The sequence below is a fragment of the Fopius arisanus genome, unplaced genomic scaffold, assembly GCF_000806365.1.
Source record: "Fopius arisanus strain USDA-PBARC FA_bdor unplaced genomic scaffold, ASM80636v1 scaffold00007, whole genome shotgun sequence".
Lineage (NCBI taxonomy): Eukaryota > Metazoa > Arthropoda > Insecta > Hymenoptera > Braconidae > Fopius > Fopius arisanus.
Window position 1 is genome coordinate 605,444 of NW_011887746.1, and position 20,532 is coordinate 625,975.

Sequence of the window (20,532 nt, forward strand, 5' to 3'; positions counted from 1 at the left end):
CATTGAGTTTGATTTGCATCACGGTTACGAGCTCATTCGTCCGTGGCCGACGAAAAGGGGGACACAATATTACAGGGGGTACCCCCTTAAAAAAAAAGACAAAAAAAAATAGGTCTAAAAAATGCACCCCCCGCCCCAATCCACCCACCAAACTACCCATCGGTACTCACTCACAAAACTGAGAGAGTACGGCAAAAGCCTCTCTGGACACTCATAACAATCATAACAATGTTGGAATAGATATTGCGGCCCACCTCCCGCGCATCGGTACCGCCCAATGTCACGCCTCTCTACCCCCACCGGTTGGCCAGAGTGAACGGCTTATACAGTGAAAATACAACGGTTTTGTGAGCCGTGGGGAGTGTGAGTTGGCGAGTGGTGGGGCGTGAGGGCTTTGAGGTAGAGAGGGAAAACAGGCGGTTAAGGCCACCTCTTCTATCGCGAATGCTTTGAGCGCCTCGAGCCCTCGAGTATCTACCGCTCACAACGCAGCGAGACTGCGGCACGCGAGGTTCTCACAGCGCAACTACATTATTACCTCGTGCTTTCATTACGCGTGTCCAATAATTTTTATCCACATTTGCCCGCGCAACGTGACACACTCAAAGTGATTTGTGAGACTGTAAAACTAATATGGTTTCAACATGGTTTTAACATTGGTTGTTTTGAGTACGACCCAGTGAATCGTGAAATTCAATGTCAATAAGGATTTTGTGATTAATTTGTGATTCTGAGGTGAACATTGACTGTGATTTTGTCGAGACGGGTGATAACATTCAATAATTGAGGGAACAAGGGATTGAGTTGTGTGAACAGAGTGACTATTCAGTGGCAACATTGGGTTTATTAATACGGGAGATTTAAAAAATTGGGCATGTGTCGTGGGAGATAAATATCAAGAGGCTCTGGGGCTCGCAGTGACTTCGGCCCTGTTGAGATAATTGTTCAAGTACTGTTGGTTTGAACTGTCCCTGTCAAAACGGATCACGGATTTTTTCCCTGGAGTGATGACGTAACGTGTCGTGGTAATTTATTTGAGTTTGACGATAAAGTGGCATTTAGAGAAGTTATCGTGGAACATCAAAAAACGGCAACAGACAGTCTGCTGGAGGGGGAGGCTCAGCGATATTACAAGACAGGTGAGTCGGATTTTTATCCTCCAATCGAGACAACAAACTTACCAATATCACAACTCCATAAAAATTACCGAAACAATTTTACTGCCAGTTGCTGAAATCAGATGGCATTAATTTTATAAAATTCGCTGGGTCAATTAACTCAGCGGGAGCAATAGAATGCATTGAAAAAATGACAAGTATAAAATTAAAAAAACAGAAACATTGAATTGATTAGCGACAATATACACACATCGCAGCTTGTGCTTAATTGAATCGTTGTCGTTGGTAAAACCCACACAAACAGTTGGCCACGTCATCTCGGCAATTAAAAAAAAAATAAAGCCAGAGAAAAGAAGAAGAAAAAAAAATATCATTAAAACGACAGATAGAGACAGAAACTCTAATAATCTCCTAATTATCGCTGGCTAACGCAGTGGTAATTACCCGTGTGTGTGCACGTGACCGCACTGAGAGACACGTCAGTGTTTTTCAGCCTCAAATAATAATACAAACGTTATAAAAGTTGTACACTGGGGTGTGCACAAGTATACGACAACTGAAAAAGCGTTGGTAAACAGAGTGTACCAGAAATGGTTATATGGTACAGTCATGACAAATAGAATAATTAAAACCGCATTATAAAACTGCGTTATCTACATGGCACGAATAAAACGGACAAATAAAACGCGTTCTAAAGACTTTGTCATGTGCAGAATTTTCATTTTTTCATGGTTTGATTTGCGCTATCGATTTTTCATTAAATCAATCACGCGATTATAATTTTTTTCGGACATTGTGGGTGAATTTTTATTTCAACTTTTTAAATAAATTTTCGCAATGCAGTGAAACCGTTCAAGTCTATTGTTATTGTTGCGAATTATTGAATTATCATGATGGAATGTTGTATGTGGATAAATAAGTGACAGTGATACTCACTATTTGTGTATCGCGCATTAATTTTACGATTGCCGCCAGCGGCTCGTGATCGTACGCGTGCGCAATGGTATCAGTGTATTTACCACACATACAAGTAAAAAGGCCTTCAGCCTCTATTCCACATGAAAAAAGATTGTAGTTCGAGGAACAGATGGGTGAATTATCAAAGTACGAGGGTTATTGAATACTCTCAATGTCTCTCAACCCAGTTTGAATCCCTCTCCATTAATTCTTTTATCCGGTCAATTCCAATTAACCGTTTGCTTCTTGATTACTACTAATTACGAGTCATTACGATGGGTACTTGCTAATTGTAAGTAGGCTGATGTCACAGTTAAGCGAGTTTTCATGGTATTGGTGGTAGTAAATCCTTGATGAATCAATTTTATGGGGTATAATTGCTCCATCTTGATGCACTGCATGTATATCGAATGGAAATTAACAATTTCTTCATTTGTCCCAATTTTTCAAATTATCAAAATAATTTTAGCCTGAGTCCAACTTTTTTCGCCCTCGAACACCTCAAAAATTGATCTATGAATATGAAATCGAACATGACGATGACGTCAAGATTGGTTGTAAAATTAATCCCTCGAAAGGAGAATGAAAAGTTGAGGGGGGAATATTGAATAAGAAATGGTGGGTGTTAAATTGCAATAAAATCCTCAGTATGTACGTCAGCGGGACGCCCTAGTTGCATCAGTCACGGGTTTGCCCCGCGGATGAGTATTGGACACCAGTACCACCATTGCTTATTATAAGTCGGCTAATATTGGTAATTAGGTAGGTCATCTAAATGTGATGTTGACGAGGTAACTATAAACTCGAAGAGTTGTCCTACCTTTTCAGTGGACCCTGTTGTTTCCCGTACCGTCACTGAAACTTCACATGCATGAACGTTGATGCAATGCAGGTCAACGGTATTTAGTTTAATGTGTGAGAGTACAAAGTGTTTGAAGATAAAATTAGAGCAGTTTAGATTTTAAAAATTCGCAGTTTACAGGTGTATAGCTTTTCATATATTGCTTAGAAAATTGCATTAATTTCAGTTGTCAAAGTTTTTAATGTTGTTGCGGAATATTTCAAGTAATTAGCGAATGCTTTCGACGTGGGGAGACGAAATGTTTTACGTAATTTTGGTATTGAGGCACTGGGTGAGGATGAAAATAGAGGGGAATGAGGCAGGCAACTTTGGACATTTCTGATCATTGTAGATGTTTATTATTCAAGATATTCGAAATTATTCAGAGGGGTTGAAATTGTCAGGGGAATCAAGATATTATTATTGGAATTATCGGATTCAAGGTATTTGGGATGTCATTTCAGACTGTTTCGGCCTCTATTTTATAGGTTTAAAATGTTATTTTATTGGGGTCTTGATGGTATCGAACGTGAGAAGCCAGTGATAATTTGCCACCTTCATTATTTATGCGTCTTTCCAGTCCTAATTATCCGATAATTATGCGCATTACGTTGTGTTTCATGTACGTGTGGGAATCGAATACAGACAATACATCGGTGTTTCACATAGACAAGTATATGATGGGTTTGAGGCTTCCAGCGTGACCTGAAAATGCTAATTGAAGGATCGACTCCGGAGATCGGGGAGAGTATGTGCAGCACATATTCTCTCTGTCGGGTATTAATGAAGGGGGAGGTGACTTTCTTAATGCGGGCCAGAGTTCAACTTCGATTATCGACCAATGGATTTTAATTTTGGATTTGAGTATGGGGTGAGAGGGGATTTTTATTCGGGTGAGTTGGGGCAGACATCTGAGAATAGATTTCATTGTATCTTGGAATATCTGGTCTGTTTGAGGCATGCTAATTACAGATTTTGTGTTCGATGCGGTACAATGAGCACGTGGCACTCGTTGCAAAGTACTAGTCAATTGTTCTTATCATTTTCACTGATTGTCCCAAGTTGATGGAAATTTCCATTTCATTTTTCGACACTTATTGACAGTAATTTACGTATCAATTGCCTTTTTTATCTATTGATCCACCTTGAAATAAAAAGAGTTAGAAATCAGAGGGAATAATTTTTCCTTGTCTAAAGAGAGGTATAAAATTTAGTACATAAATCCAGAGCATGTGATTATTTTACTCGCCGGCAAGGTAAACATGAACACGTGTCTACGGCGTGACTGTACGGGGGAAGCGAAAGAGGAAGTGCTGGTGGTGGGGTTTGAGGAAGGGGATGCTCTCGGGATGGGGTAAATCTGAAGGGGTTCTTTGCTCTGTCTCTCGGGCGCACGATCGAGAATAGAATAGAGGGAGTGTAGGGAATTGAAAAAAAAAAAAAAGTAGAAAGGAGGAATGAGGGATAGGGGGTGATGGCGGGGGTGGAGTGAGTTTGAAACATAGGATTGGGGGGGGATTCGCCGACGGCAGAGAATCTCAAAGGCGGTACACTCGATTCACGATATTGTTGGGGTAGGCACTTGAAAAGTGGTCACAAAAGGAAATGACGCTCTGTCAAAGCTTTATCAAGATGAGGGGATTTTTTTTTTCTGGTACCCAGCAGCTCGATGCGTGAAATGATTGACTGTATTCTATTCGATTGAATTCCAAAAAAAATACATTCTTCAGTGCTACGAAATGGAAATAATTTACATAACATTAACAAAACTCGTCAGTCCATTTTGCCGCGTTCCGTCTCGCATTACAGATGTTAGAAAAAAATAATACCGTTAACAGAGCTCTGGATAAGATAAGAATCTCTATCTATATAGCGACACGATTACCTCAGCTTGCCAATGACCTTGAGAGTGGAATAAAAAAAAATGTAATCGCATATCCGAGGTCAAGGAGATCGATTCGGTCTGACCCACCTCAAATCTTCCGCAATATCTCCCTCTCTCATTCACTCTCCCACGCACGAGTAATTCACCTTCACCCCATCCCCTGGATTCAACCCTCAGCGATCTTCGGTAGTGATAAAATTTCGTCCCAATAAAAGAATAAAAAAAAATCTCCGATTCCCCGATTGTTCGTACGCGTGGCGAACTCCCTTCCCCCCCAATTACAAATGATCCGACCGATTTCTTTTCATCCCTTTTCATTCAATTATTAAATGGTCGGCATAATAATTCCTATAAAGGAGTCAAAACGGCGAAACTCAATGCAATCCTTATTCTCTTCTCTTTATCGATCCTGAAATTATTTGTTTAATGGGTACATGGGGATGATTCACAATTGGAAGGACGTGACACTTAGTGGGGGCTCTATGAAGCGTGCGTCGTCATTAATTCTAATAATTTATAAAGAAGCACGCACGTGCGTATCGCCCCACCTCCTTCTCATCCCGAAAAAAAAAGGAGAAAGGAGAAAAAAAGGGTTATAGCTTAAGACCCGCGGCTCAGTGACACTGTCGAGTGTTTTTTGTACGCACGGTATGTCTAATGGATCTAATTTGCGTGTAAAAGCCGTGGGGTTTTGGCTGATGCTAAAGATTCTCTCGCGTTCCACTCACTCCTCCAATTATAATTTTAGAAGCATAAAAATTATTCTGCCAATGACGTTTTGATTTACGCACAAATTTTACCATTGTTAAATAAAAATTAACGCGAAAGTAACGAGCAAACATTGACTCTCGAATTGGATCCAGAATGCTGTGAATTATTGCATTGTTTATAATTAAAAATTCTTGGTGAAATAAATGAATTTCTACTTAACTGATTATCAAAATTGTATTATCTTATCAAGCACAGAAATAATGATATAATTTGCCAATGAGATATTCAATTGAATTTCTCGATTTGATAGCGAATTAGAAAAGATAGAATGAATTATTATTTTTGGTGAAAATTAGGAGGTTATTTCGGTATTTTAGAGTGAATGAATCCAATCGTTTGATTAAGGGTAATTGATCAAACAGAGTTTAATTATATTATTTACACGAGAATATTTCGATAATCATGGTCAATTATCTTTCATGATAAATTGACCGAAAAAAAACATGAAAAAGTGGTGAATTTCCACGATTTCAATTGCAGAATAGACTCTTGCCAGACTATATCGAGGCCATATGTCAAGTTTTGTCAGATTCCCGCGGTGGCGAAGACTAAAAGGCATAGTTTCAGTATAAATACATTCTCAGTTGGGGGGCAAGAGTGAGAAAGATTTCAAGAGTCCCGGGGAAAAGAAGAAGTGAGGAGGAGGAGGTGAGTACCATTATAATGGTTGCGTGCGCTTAAAGTTCTATTTGTGGTAATTCGGGGTTTAATGCACTCCCGTCCCGACTACCCGGCAGAATTACAATTTTTAGACAGGGGTTTAAGCCCAGTCGGCCGCGTCGTAAAAGATAAAATGTTCTTCCTGCGTTTGGTTTTATAACCCATTCGGTATGGGAATGAGGAGCAGGGGTGAGTGGGCATGGCCCTCTGATCAACGGCTATTGCCAACGTATTAAATCCGATACTTTACGGTTGTTTGACTTTTCCAAGAATTTCGCTAATTAATGCACTGCATTCAGACTATCACCAGACCCTCGCTGTCGTTATAATGGAAAATTCGAGAAATTCCAACGAAATCAAATCAGAAAATCAAATCGAACAACCATTAGTCCATTCAGAAGAATCATTTCTGCACTGATAATCAGGATAAAAAATTCCCATACAGGAAAATTTTTTCCAATAAAAGGTGGCAAGTCTTTTTTCCAAAGAACTATTTTTTAAAGTGTTAAAATTTTGCCCAAAATTCTTTTTACCACAATTTGTTTTAACCCAAGAAATTTCATGGGCAATCAATTAGTAATTTTTTTTGTCAGTGCAGCAGGACGGGGTGTAGGATAGACTGTCACCCCTCGGACAAGTAGAGTAAGTGCGTTTGCGTCTCATTTCTCTGTTCCCCCCCTGGGGTCTAAACGATTCGCGCTTTGAAGAGGCCCCCCCTTTATCGTATTCCTTTTCGAGAGGGGTGGAAGAAGGAGGGAGGGGGGCCGATTTATGGACACGGCCTCCCATGCCCTCAGTGGTATATATACACTGGATATAATGGTACAAACGGGGCGTCGGCTGCACGCACAGCAAGAAGCATTTTCGAATATACACCCATAGTCAATGCCTTATTCCCTCACTCTCGTGTTTGTCCTCTCCTCTCTCTTCTGACCGTTCACACAGTCTCGTATTAACGGTGTTGGCTCCGGTGTTCGGTTTAATCCTTGCGTTTCGTGACTCCCGACAAAGCCCGCTGGATTTCTGACAGAATGGTATCGCACGAAACGAGCATTACCCCAGTGGTACTTACCTTAACGTTTGTGCAATGTGTTGGGTAAATTAACGTACGTTGATGCCAAGTTTCGGTTTATTTTGATGGGACACTCCCATGAAAAATAGTGAAAATTTTTTTTTAATCATCCTCTGTCAGTATTCATCACTTTAATCATTTTTTTTATATGACGTAAGGGTATGTCATCGTATCACGTTTACCTTGGCAACTACAGCATGAGCTATGAATTATTCTCGAATTGGTATGAGTCTTTTTTACCAGAAAATTATCACGTGTGAAATCAACAAGTTCTATCAAATAAAATGTCTATTTTAATGACAGCTCTGATAAGCTCTCGTTAGACAATAGGTACTTCATATTTACGACTCTAATCACGCATTATTCCATTTTTTTTCCTGCACGTGGCCTTTTCTCAAGCGAAATATTGTCTCAATTCAGTTTACTGCTCATAAATCATGAATCATTAATTAATTCAATACTGCTGAAAAAAAAATCACAAACGCTTCGAATTATAAAAACAATACTCCTCAATAATCCCAAAAAGAAATCAGAACCGATAAAAATGCACGAGGTCCCTTTGTCTCCGGAACGCACAATAAACCAATAATAATTACGTCCACCGCGGAATAAGTACCCACAATTGAAGTAAAAAAAAAAAATGTGAAACTCCCCAACCTGGACAATGTCACGATGGGCGGTTGCCAACTGGTCCCGCTGGGAACCACGCTTTCATTGGCTGTCTCTCAAGTACAAGAAAATATAGGTATACCAGCATCAAACGAGTTATGATCTGTACCTCATCCTGTGCTTGAAACCCGAATGCGAATATACCTTTCATTTCAGCTGCCACGTAGAATAATTAAATGCAGTTCGTCAATATTGAAGGGTCTTCGATTATTCCTGTACACGTCTATCGTTCGCTTTTCCGATCAATCGTGAAAGGCATCTGCGCCTTTACCTCTTGTATTAAACCTCCCCTCCTCCCTCCCACCCCAACCACCCGTTACAACTCCCTTCTCCACCTCCATACCCAACGGAAGCAATCGGTTCGAGTTCGATTATCAAACTCTAAGCCCCCCTCAGAGCCAAAAGAATAAAGATCTTTCAGTAGGCATTTAGCTTATTTTTTATTCTTCCCCTCATCCTTTGAAATATCTTTTTTAACGACTCTGTGATTATCCGGTTGTTATTATTTATTGGCTTTCACAAAGTACCAGTTTGAAGTATTTTTAAAAGGAAAATGTTTTTTGGTCTAAAACCGCAGACACTGTGGGCTCTCATAAATTTCACCCGAGGGTCTATCCTCAATGATTGAGGATGAATTTAGCCCCGAGGGGGAATCCCAGTAAGATACTTGTTCTACTAAGAATCTTATCTATGGATATGTATAATAATGGTTGCGATTTGAGACCATATATTCTAGGAGTGTTATCCTATGTTTACTATCGGCACAAACGAGAATTTCATCTTGTCGAGTGATGCTGCTGCAGTCGCTCGCAATTACAAGCCTGGTCAACATATAATTATACCCAATGACCATAAATTACGGAATTTTTATGCGCAACATTCTTAATTACCCTTTGAATTAACATCAATCAACCCCCCCTTAATTACATGGCTTGGAGAGTCTATCCATGGTCGTCGGTTATTGGTGATGGCGGCTGCTATTCAATGCCTCGTGCGTCTTTCGTCTTTTGAGTTTGTTACACGGCATATACACCACCTATCAATCGGCTAGGGGATTCACAAGACTGAGTTATCCACCTTTTTATTCAATAATACCAATAAAAAAAATCAGGCCCTTGCCAGAGTGAAGTGCGCAAATTGCAAGTGGTCACATCACCGTGTACACTATTACTTCATCTTTAAAGATTAAATTTTAGATTATTTATATCGCCGTGAGTCAAGTTTTCCATGAACACTTATCACGTGTTGAGTATAAAGACCTGTTTCTCATATTTGTGACGACATTCATTGTCGTTTTAATTAATTCAAATTGATTAATCGCCAAAGAAGGATTCATCACTCACTCAGTGGTAAAATATTTTAATTATCAGCAAAAGCTTCTCAAATAAATCCACCGCTAATTCCTATTGATAATTTTAAATAACACATAATTACTGTATAATTAAATATTGAAATCATGAATGCACTCGAATAATTTCGAAACGTTTAATTATGGAACTTTATTTTATAATCCCCACGTTTTTACGCTGACGTGCAGGTATAGACGAATTCCCTTGGCATCACATCCAAAAGCCCTATATAATTTTCGGAAATTCGCATATCCACAATTTCTCCCGAACCTGTCAGACATTTTGACATATCACATTGTTACAAAGGTTCAACATTTATTCACCGATCTTACCTATAATAAACCACCCGAGCCCCACTCATTATTGCATTTAAATCGACTCTTCTAATTGATCCAGTTTTCAAAATAACCGCTATTATACACTGAAAAATAGAGGATACCAGACAATCGCTCGGAGCAAATCTAAATTTCCTAGGGCTATAACCCCACCTTCATCCTCACTTCATCTGTCTCACTCCTCCCATGATGCCGACAGCTGGTGGTTAAAGCTTATAATAATTTTCGGTCTCGTGAAACACGCGCGCGTGGCAATTAATGCGATTCCCCGGCTTTGGATTGATGATCATTCGTTGTCCGAGTGAAATGAAGACTACAAAGAGATCATTTTGGTGGTCGGGATTTATAACTGACAATCTGCCTCTCAACTCAGTGCATTCAAATAATTCATCACTACTAACATATCCTCGATAATCAATAACAATCGTTCATTAATTGATACAAAAAAAATCCAAATTTCCACCAAGTCGAAAAGACCGCACGGTGGCGCTTTTGTGAGGCGGCGGCATATTTGAATATCCATCAACATTCATCATTAACGAACAGTCAATAGATCCTCACAATACGAAATAATTGGATAAATTGTTTAGTTCTATAATAATGGCTATTAAAATAGAGTAGAAATAATGCTGCAGGTCCAGTGAAAAAAGAGCGCAAAGTTCCCTCGTGTAGTCAAATCAATTAATGTGCCAATTAAAAGAACAATTCATTGAGAAAAATACAGGAAACACGTCAAAAAGGAATATGCGATTATCAACCCAATGAACCATCATTTTTATTTCTCCAACAGAGGCCTGTTCATTTACCCATTAGATACATATCTGCACGCGACTATCAGCCACTGGAGCGAATGATTTCCTCCTCGTTTAGCAGCTAAACACAGAGGCCAAAAACGATGAAATTTCGTAAATAAAAAATAAATAAAGTTAACACGGTGTGTATATTTTGGTGTGTATATGACCTGCACTTATGACCTTTTCGACTTGAAACACACGCTCAATGATCCGTCCAGGGCTCGTTCGTCATAAGCCCATATACCCAGACAGTTTAAAAAGTTTTAAGGATTGGACTCGGGCCAACGCAAAAATAGAAGCAGATGTTGTTAAGTTGCGTTTCAAAAGGCCTCCCCTCTCTTGGTGTCAGATGAGTCTTGGATTATAACCCATAGAAAGAAGTGGGAGAGAAAGTTAAATTGAAGAAAGAAAAGAGATGTATAAGACAACGAGGTCACCATCTTCGGGACTCGAGGCGTGATTTCATTGCCCTTGAATTTGCTGGTTGTACCGTTGAAAGTAGTCACTGAGCTCGCATTAAGATAAAAATAATTATACTTTTTCACTGTGTCATGGCGCCAGTATCCACTGGAGCAGACGTTTATGGCTTCGGGCGGGAGCAGATATTGGCATCCCAAACTAGTATACAACTCTAATACGCGTGGCATCCCGTAAAGTGCCGACCGTCCAATTTTTACCTTTGATCTTTTGTCGTTCATTTTTTCTTTACCATTTCCCCGAGAGGGATGGAATGCATCTTCTCATTTTCATCGTTCGAGAAATCGCTTGGCCATTGCGCCTGTTCGTTATCATATTATTGTGGGATTCACAAAATTTAATTAGTTGAACCGAGTGGTGTGCTGTCTCGGCGATGAAATCAGTAAATATTTATTTATTTTGGGGCTGAGAGTGAATTGACTGGATGAGCTTCAGTGGAAAGGAGAGTCCATGCTTTCCCATTTCAATAGTCATTATTGAAATATTTCGCGAATTCTTCTCAGTTGTTTATAGTTAACCTACATCACCGCGATCTGATTACGAGATTATATATACGATATAATGATTATTGATCAGGATTTTAAAACGGTAGATAAGGTCTGACCATTCGACCGGGCGGGACTTATCCACTGCGTTAAATCACCAGGTGATCTGTCCTTAAGTTAAAGTAATGAGTGAACGTTTATTAATTGTTTTTTGTTCTTCATGATGCTGTTTGTTCTTCATGATGCTGTTTGTTCTTCATGATGCTGTTTGTTCTTCAGATAACGAGTCATCGGGATGCTCGGTTGACATGGCGGAGGGCTCAGCCGAGGAGGAACAGAGCAGTACCGCTGCGCCAGCATCACCCCCAGCTGACTTACGCACCCAGACAACCCACCTGTCAACATCACCACCTTATCATCACAGACGTCTCCAGCCGCGTCAATTGCCATATAGACAGCATCCTAACATGTTGGCAACAGTAGCGCCACCACGTCACACCCACAGCGGCCTTCTGTCCCATCACATAAAAACCGAGAGCGACATGGAGGCACCCTGCGATGTACCACTGAATCTCAAGAGCGAGGTAAGTCCCCAAACAATGACTTTAACGGCGATTTAGTCTCGTTGCATTCCTCTCGTCAGCCACATTGAATTGCATATGACAAGTGTTCGTTGATCACGGGCTACGATAATGCATAAGTGCAATGACCTTTCAATGCCCTCCGAGATTGTATCACAACTTCAGTCCTCTCGCGTCTTTTTGTGTCAATGACAATCAATTGTTGTGGTCAAGTAGATGCCCCCTCCCCCTCTTACACACTATCTCTTTCTCTCTCTCTCTCTCTCTTTCTCTCTATCTCACCCCAAATCGGCCAGTGGTCGAGATGACCTGCATATGATTAATTCGCAAAACAAAGCAGCGCGAGTTTCGTATGATCGGGTCAATGATCTCTGGTATTTAGGTTACACCTTATTAAATGACTTACGCAACTTTACAATTATTTCGAATATTACAATGGATTTTTGATGAATTCGTAGAGTACGCGGAGTGAACTTTGTACATATTGAAAGCAGTAGTCATTATAGTCGTGGTATAATGAAAAATACTTTTTTTTTTTTAAACATTTCGTAAGACCATTACCCTGTCAAGTTAGAGGCCGCAATGCCCCCACGTCTCGAGGCATCGCCGCCATCATGGCTGTCGATCGATTATCGATCTGCGTGGTAGATACGGGAAGCGATGACGCCGCGAAAAGGAGTAGTAGTGTAGGTGACGGGTCCAGTGAACCAGGAAGTGGAGTGATCCTTTACTTTTTTATTTCTCTTCCAATGAAATTTGTGGGAAGCGTTGATCAGGAGAATCGATTTGTAAACTCAAAATGGATGATTGAATTTCGGTCGGAGGAGTTGGATAACAAATGAAATTCCATGGAATTTACTACTGTCTGGAGATTATAACAACTCCGATGGTGAATGGTGGTTGTTTGCACGCGGCTTATGTCTGCCCACCTTTGGCATGGACAACGACCGGTTTAAGTGTCTGCTTGCATATCAGACTAGACTTCTCGTTGGGGGAAAAAAAAAAACGTATAAAGGAGGGAAAACATGACGTTGAGACATACACGAAGTATGATAATTTATGCCCAAGAAAATGAATATGGAAGGTTGACTCTGATGGTTTTTAATGGCATAGGGATCACTCGGCAAAATCTCAGGAAAATCACACAGACGACTAATCGCCGCTCAGATTTTTTTTTTCACTCGGGATAATTTTTTTATTTTTTTTGGGTTAAACGTTCGTCTCACTTTTGACGCATCGAGTCCCTAGTTTTCAGGGAGGCTGTAGACCCCTCCGGCAAATTCCTTCTTGATGGCTTTGGAGTTCCAACCCGTAAAGTGCATCTGTCAAGGAGTGATTGAAGGCAAACGATCAGGGCGTTACGAACACCGAATGCGTTGGAGTTGTGTTTCATTATAGCGGGGATATCTCATTACCGGTATGGGGCTTATTTGGAGTGCCTCAATTACAATTCTATCGGGTTACAGCACAATTATACGATTATTATTCATCGTCGGAGGGCTGACGGGTGTCGAATTCCGTCGGTTATTTCTCATTTTTACATTGGAAATCTCGTTGCGACAATTTTCAGCATAAATTATTGAGACACTTGAACTTTATCTCCGTTTCCCATAGAAAATCACGTTACGATCGCGTTTTTCACTGAATTTAGGTATCGAATTCTATCTTGAGATATCATAATGACCTTGAGTGTAATTTGAACCTCATTATCCGAAGTTTCAAATAGAAAATACCGCATCCCTCGATAAATTGCGTTTGTCAACTCCAATTTCTCGCCGCATCATGTCCATTACGAAAGTTTCTTCACTCTGTGCCATTTCATTTTCACTGAAACTCCACAGAGTTATAAAAAACTCAGCAAAATGCAAATTAAATCCTAAAACTCTTATCAAATTTTTTCCAATCAAACCGGGAGTCATAACGCAAACTTCCCAGCAATATTTCAACACTCATATTTTCTAAAACAATATTGACAACAAAGAAAAAAAAAAGAAGGGTCAGCCGGAGGGAAGTTGACAACCGATTGCGCATATGAAAGGTACGATGAGTGGCTGCCCATAATGGAAATCAGGAAAAAAGCAATATTCCGTTGGTGGATGGGTCATCCTCGTATATCTCCATCGACGCCTTCAACATCCACAAACATTCAACCCCACAATTCTCCACCCACTACCCTAATGGAAAAAAATATTTACCAATAAATTAATTTCCGTGTATTGGTGAAAATAGATAGACGGAAAAAAATAATAAATTGAGAATTTTTATAACCATCGGGGGATATTTCTCTTTGTGCGATTTAAATTCTGAAAAGTACATTTCAATCTGTACGCCGTGAGCGAACAGGCTATCATCAGTGGCTTGTTCTCAATTCGTGGTTTACGATTTCAATGTACACACAGTGTGTACCCCTTCCCCCTTGCCACTCCCCTCTCTCCGCATGTCCCCTCTTCATCTTCCACCCGCTGATACATCAATAGATCGCCGGCATTTTTTCCATTAGATTGGAACTTGATTAAATTGAAAACCTGTCAATTTGGCAGGGCAGAGAGTAGCCGGACATAGAGGGGATGGTACATAGGAGATAGAAAAACATCCGACGGCTTATATTGACGTCGGACATTATATGCGGTGGTGGTAGTTTTGCTGGCCGACGAGTCATCTAGATAACCCCTCGTATCTATGCGAAGGGATACACCTATGGTGACGTTTCAATATTCTTTTCTGTGTTTTTACACTGAAGTTTTTACCCACTGATCACTCAGTTCTTCGGAGTTACTCGGTTTTTATTTATTTTAAAAATCGATGGTAAATGAGGAATCCGGGAAATAGCAATGACAGGTCAGAATTTATGACTTTTCATATGCAAGGATGATGCATATTAATCACTGAATTGAACTTTTCCATTTAAAAATATGGGTTTATGATTGTGTATGCATCGGTAGGTATTGGGAGTTGACTTCATTATTCAGAAAGAATTAACCTACTTCTTGGAAAAATTGTCGTATTCAGTGGATTGATGGAAACTTCGAAGCATTCATCTTGTCTCGTTGGATAATTAACCACTTGATGTATCTCCTGACATAATTCATCAAATTAAAATCAGCAAGAGTGTTCACTTCACATAAAAACACTCCAAACCCATCCCTAAACATTCTTGTGGACTAGATGCTAATTATGAGTGACGTTAAGACCCTGAGTACCTTTTTATAACCCGCAGAAAAAAAAAATCTAAACGAATGTTGATATGATTCAATACCACCCAGCTGTTGTTGGCATATTCACTCGTATGAATTTTCCACGCTGGATAAATATCAAGATACGAACCGACGGACAGGCTAGCAGTCGCTCGGTCGTTACTAATTTAATTTCAGTTTGTTTCTTAACGAGGTTCCGAGAATTTCATTTCAAATAGCAGCAATTAAATGTTCATTCACTTCGATACTCTAGTAACTGCGCAGCTTGCTCAACTGATTACATCATGACTCACACTAATATCACCAAAAAAAAAACAAAATTTGACAAATTCCGGTCCTGGAAAGATGTGCATCGTGATATTTCATGTGATAAACAACAGCGGTCGTTTAAGAATCCATCATTCAGGCCTGAAGTGCACGATGGCACTCCCCCAAATCCCTCAAAATGAATTAAAACATGGGTGCGAATGAAATAATTAAACCTGCAGAGCCAGAGTTACAAGATCAAGTGCAATAACAGTTGTGAAGTAGTTGTGAGGATTTAAGGATTTTGAGGGGCTACCTGGACATTTGGATTTTCACGCTGGTCTCCTCCTCTTTCGTTCAAAGTGGAAGTCTCCAGGAAGTTCAACGCAAAACTGCAGAGTACCATGCACTAAACAAGGATATAATACATCCAAACGTTATACCGTATACGTGGATGGGTCAGAAACTCCCAGGCGGTGCCAAATAACAATGTTGAATCTCATAAACAAGGAGACAAGACAAATACCCGCTGGTCCGTTTGGCCCTTGGGCTCGCACCGAGTGGACAGAGTCCGTTCCACCACCCACTGCACCTCACCCACTCGGGCATGAGAGACTCTGCTGGTAATTTCACGGTGTCTTGCATCCCTGAGCTAACCCCCGGCCAACACCCTTCCCAGTTTCACCATTCCCCCTTCACCCTATACCCTTTCTATTCTACCACCTTCCTCATTCTCATCTCAACCACCTTCTCAACCCTTAGGTACAATGCCATACACAATCCATTCACCACTGTATATTTCCACTGATCCCACATTATGACCACCACTTGGACAAATTAATTGTATATCACATGCGCTTGCTTCTCCATATGCCGTTGCCACTTCATTAAAACAATTGGAAAATTTATCTGTTGATGAAGGATCCATGGTAAAGGCGATGAACAACTTCCTCATGCACATCAACTCTGCTCGTCTTCATTATTCCAATGAACCTGTCTCAGATAATAGACTATGGAAATTATTAGAATTCTGAAAATATGATGCTGATGTTATTTCCGTTACATATTCTCGGATTTCAAATCATCCAGAGTGAGTTTGATTGCTCGTACGGTGGCACGTATACTCTTTTTTAGAAACTCGGATGAATTATAATGATTAGAAATTTTTGATATATGAGAAAATGAAAATAGCGTCAGCATTGATAGAGGCGTAAAGTTTTTATGGTATAGAGTGAGTTCGATAAATCTGACGCCCCAACGAAAATCCTCCAAGAACTATAAGGCCCTGTAAAATTAGTGAATCGTTTGATTTATCAAACTCACTTAAACGAATTAGTGATGATGAATGGTGAAGGGGTTGAGGAGCAAAGAAACTGGTCACGGCTGGGAGGACTAGGGTTTACTTCTCCAAACGTTTAAACCCCATTCGTCCGACAAACGTAAATTTGCCTACGATGACCAAAGGGCGATGGATACTCCGACAAATTGCATCGACGACAACTTGGACCTTCTGGAGACCAAGGGGTTTCTCCAACCCAGGGACAAAGTTTTTCCAGCGATACGTTGGAACGAGGAGCTGGAAGTGAGCGAAGTGGGATGGCGGTCGTCCATGCGGCGAATCATAAATCAAATTACCCGTGGAGATTAGATTTCTGTTTGGCTATACCGTTGGTCCAGTGGAGTTTGGTACGCCGTAGCATCGTCTGCAGGGGGGGAATAAGGGCTCTGCGGAGACTGCGGACGAAACCGTTTTACCCCTTCTCCACCCACTTGAGCTCAAACCACCCACCAAACACTTGGTATCCTTCTCCAGGGTCTCCTTCCTCGTCGTTTCTCGTCCTCCACCGGCCGTTAGTGTGGTGCACTGTAAGGTCCAACATTAGTTAACGATTAATCAAGGCGCTTGTAGCTCAACATATATCATTAAACTAGTTAGCGAAGTAGGGTCGGCCAAGTGTGCTGACCACTGGCTACCCCCAGGACTCCCTTTTCCCCCGCCCCTTTAGCAACAATCCTCCCTTCAACCCCCTGTTACCTCCACACCCCTCCAGCCCTCCATCCCACCGCCCTCTCCTCATCCGCGCTGTTACATGGGCTCTCTTCCCCTCTGACAACGTGCTCGTATACCAAAACCAAACTCTTAGAGAACCCAGAACCCATCTCAACCCACCGACCCGCTACCCATTCTCACACCGTCCTAAACCCCCTCCCCTTTCTCAGCCACTCGTCCTCGGGGTTTCGGACTCTGCCAAGCGAATTGCTCGTTAAAGGCTCCACCAAGTGGACCTGTCACGTCGAGTGTCCCCAGGAATTCGTGATTTCATCCCCTGATTTCTTAATGCTCCTGTCTGTTTTCATTAGTTGAGCTGTTTCTTGTGGAGAATTAAATCGTCCATCGCATTCGTCGCGTTACATTCCAACTTTTCATGGATTATTATCATTAAAAGTTCTTAGTGCCCTTCATAGTGTCCCTTCTCGGATGCATCGTCCTTGTAATGGGTATTGCAATTTTTCGAAAATGCAGCTTGACATTTTCTTTGAAAATAGTGGACCTCTGGACGTGAGGAGGCGTTGGCGTTCACGCCGAGTTGCTCCCTTATAAATCCTACAGGAGTCCTGCGAGGCACTAATGTACGACTGTTTGCGGGTATAACTTGGCCCAAACACGAAGGATAGGGGATGGTGTTTCCCAGTACATGCTAAGCCCCAGCTAAAGGCTCACCCAACCAGGCCATTCCTCAGCGATGCCACACGGACCTATCCACCTTCCACACTCAACCTAGTCCTCTACCAACTCCAACACCACCATTCCTCCTCAACCTCCACCACTTGGTTACAACCGTTCACTTGTCTTTGCTTCTTATCCCTGAGCAAATGTGGTCAGAGCTCTGAGATGCCCGGATTTATTGATAGATTTATGGCTCACCCTTGTTTTTGGAGGGGAAAATTTCACCAGCAACAAGAAACAATTGTCTCAATTCCCCAACGGAGATGCACAATACAAAAAAATACAACAAAATGAGTCATGAAAACATTTCGAATCATGAAGAGACTTGAAATCGTCCCCCGGCTTAGACGGATTCAAATTGAAATTTCATGGGCAAGTCAATTTAGGATCGCATATCAATATAAATAGGACGAGTTAAGCACTGAAATAATCTACGAGGGACAATGTATGATTAAGATTTGTGCGAAATTAAACAGATATGAGTTATTCATTGGATCGAACGAGGAATGAGAAACCTTGGAACATTTACCACTAGATTCTCAGCAGAGAATTACTTGGCGAACTTATTTGACCACCACTGTTCATCCTGGGAGAAGGTATTAAATTTCCCCTTCCTATTCCTCTGCTCTTCCTTCAACCCCTTCCCATGACATCGCCTATGTCCACCTACTCATCCTTCTCTCTTTCTCTCTTCGCCTCCAGTGGTTCGGACAGACTTGTAACTGGTGCCCCAAGCGCAGTCCTAGGCACCAGTGTCCGCGGTGTCGTCGGCAAACGTTTGCTCGACAAACAAACTCAACTCCTACTCTACCTTCATCTACTACCCCCTTTACCTATTCCACAACGGTAACTACCTAGTTTTAGTGTATAAATGAGATGGTCCAGCAGAAGGATGAAACTGTCTGGACACAGATTACTGACAGAATCAGAAATCGTTTTGTCCGGAAAGTTGATTCCCAAAAGAAATTCAAATTATGCGGATAGAAATGGAAAATTGCCGGAAGAAGATCCAGGATTGGATCCACTGCAGATGAAAAATGCTGAAGAGCTCCAATGATATCGATTCCTAGAAAAGTCTGAAGATTTTCTATTCTCGATGCAATTACCTTGAGAATGAATAATTATAGCTTATTGAGTGATTTCAGTCTGAGAAGCTAAACCGCCTGGGTTTCAATTATTATTACAACCATCATCTTGCTGGTGAGACAGAAGTTTGAGAATAAGTAGAAATTGGATGAGCGAATAGTATCAAAGAAGAACACGGTTCTGGACACGATAGTCAACATTAAAACCACACTAGAGATATCTACTCGTATCACGTATTTACCATTGCCATCCCGAAGGACACAAACGTCGTTATAGTTACCACTGTTGAACGTAGCCAGTGTCCAAGAATAAGATAATCCCAGGACACACAAAAGCACGATGCTCGGGTATTAATGTTTGCTCGTGATACCCAAGTATCTCTCTCACTCTTCTCCATCTGCCTCGCAGACGTACATATGTACATGCAGATACTCCGTGATCATCCAAGTCCGTGGCTTGAGTTATAACTACGTTATCCAAAAGCTTATAGCACTGTTTGAATATCAGCTGACCACTGAGATTAGGCAACTTACTTGGACGCTTTTGCACTCGGTCAGCTTGCGTCTCTCAGCTCTCGCTGGACCTAAAACCTGCCAAGTTCATCGGTAATAGGGGATACTGGTGAGAGAGCAAATTGCATGGTAGTGGCCAACTGCTCCAATCTACCTTCGCCACGGCTAGCTAACTCGCGCCTTCGTTGCAGGAAACTCTACCAAGAACCCGTACTCCTTCGATCAACTCGTTTTCAGCTGCGTAAGCGAATGGCCAAATGACCATTTGGTCAAGCATTAAGGTCTCAAAATGAAAGAACGATGGAGGTAATTCCATAATCACTCGATCATTCATCATTAAATTCTCTCCTTCGCTGACTAATTGCCCAAATAAATAGGCTCTTTTCATCGTGAAAACTTTTATTTTATCGTTTCGATGAATTTCTCGTTGGGGATGAATGAATACACCGTAATATGAAAAGTATGGTCAATTACAAATGACGACAAATTTCACGTGGTGCAGTCATTTCACAGCGGTGAACGATGACACACTGGGTATTATCGTGGATGACGAAGCCACACCAGTCCCTCTCTCGGGTTTTCTCTCATACCACCGGTATATACTATCATTTTCACTCTCTGTTACTTTCACACAAATGTTTTCCATCCGTATGTGTGAATTTGCGCTTGCGTTGGAATATGCTCAACCACGCGGAGTGTGTGCTCAACTTACGCAGAGAGAGTACAGGGGAAAGAGGGAGGAGGAGGGGTGTGGGCAGGGGGCAGGGGGCAG

The 20,532-nt window shown here is 41.2% G+C and overlaps 1 protein-coding gene across 4 annotated transcripts in view; it reads left to right on the forward strand.

Annotated features, from left to right (window-relative positions):
• The first annotated feature begins 495 nt into the window (after positions 1-495).
• The window catches only part of pdm3 (pou domain motif 3), an 82,338-nt gene continuing 62,301 nt past the window's right edge, over positions 496-20,532 (forward strand). For all 4 annotated transcript variants that reach the window (XM_011316426.1, XM_011316427.1, XM_011316429.1 and 1 more), the window contains exons 1-2: positions 496-1,139; positions 11,693-11,997. In XM_011316426.1, coding sequence (XP_011314728.1) covers positions 11,722-11,997 — 276 coding nt within the window. In that variant the 5' untranslated portion in view covers positions 496-1,139; positions 11,693-11,721. The remainder of the gene's footprint in view (positions 1,140-11,692; positions 11,998-20,532) is intronic.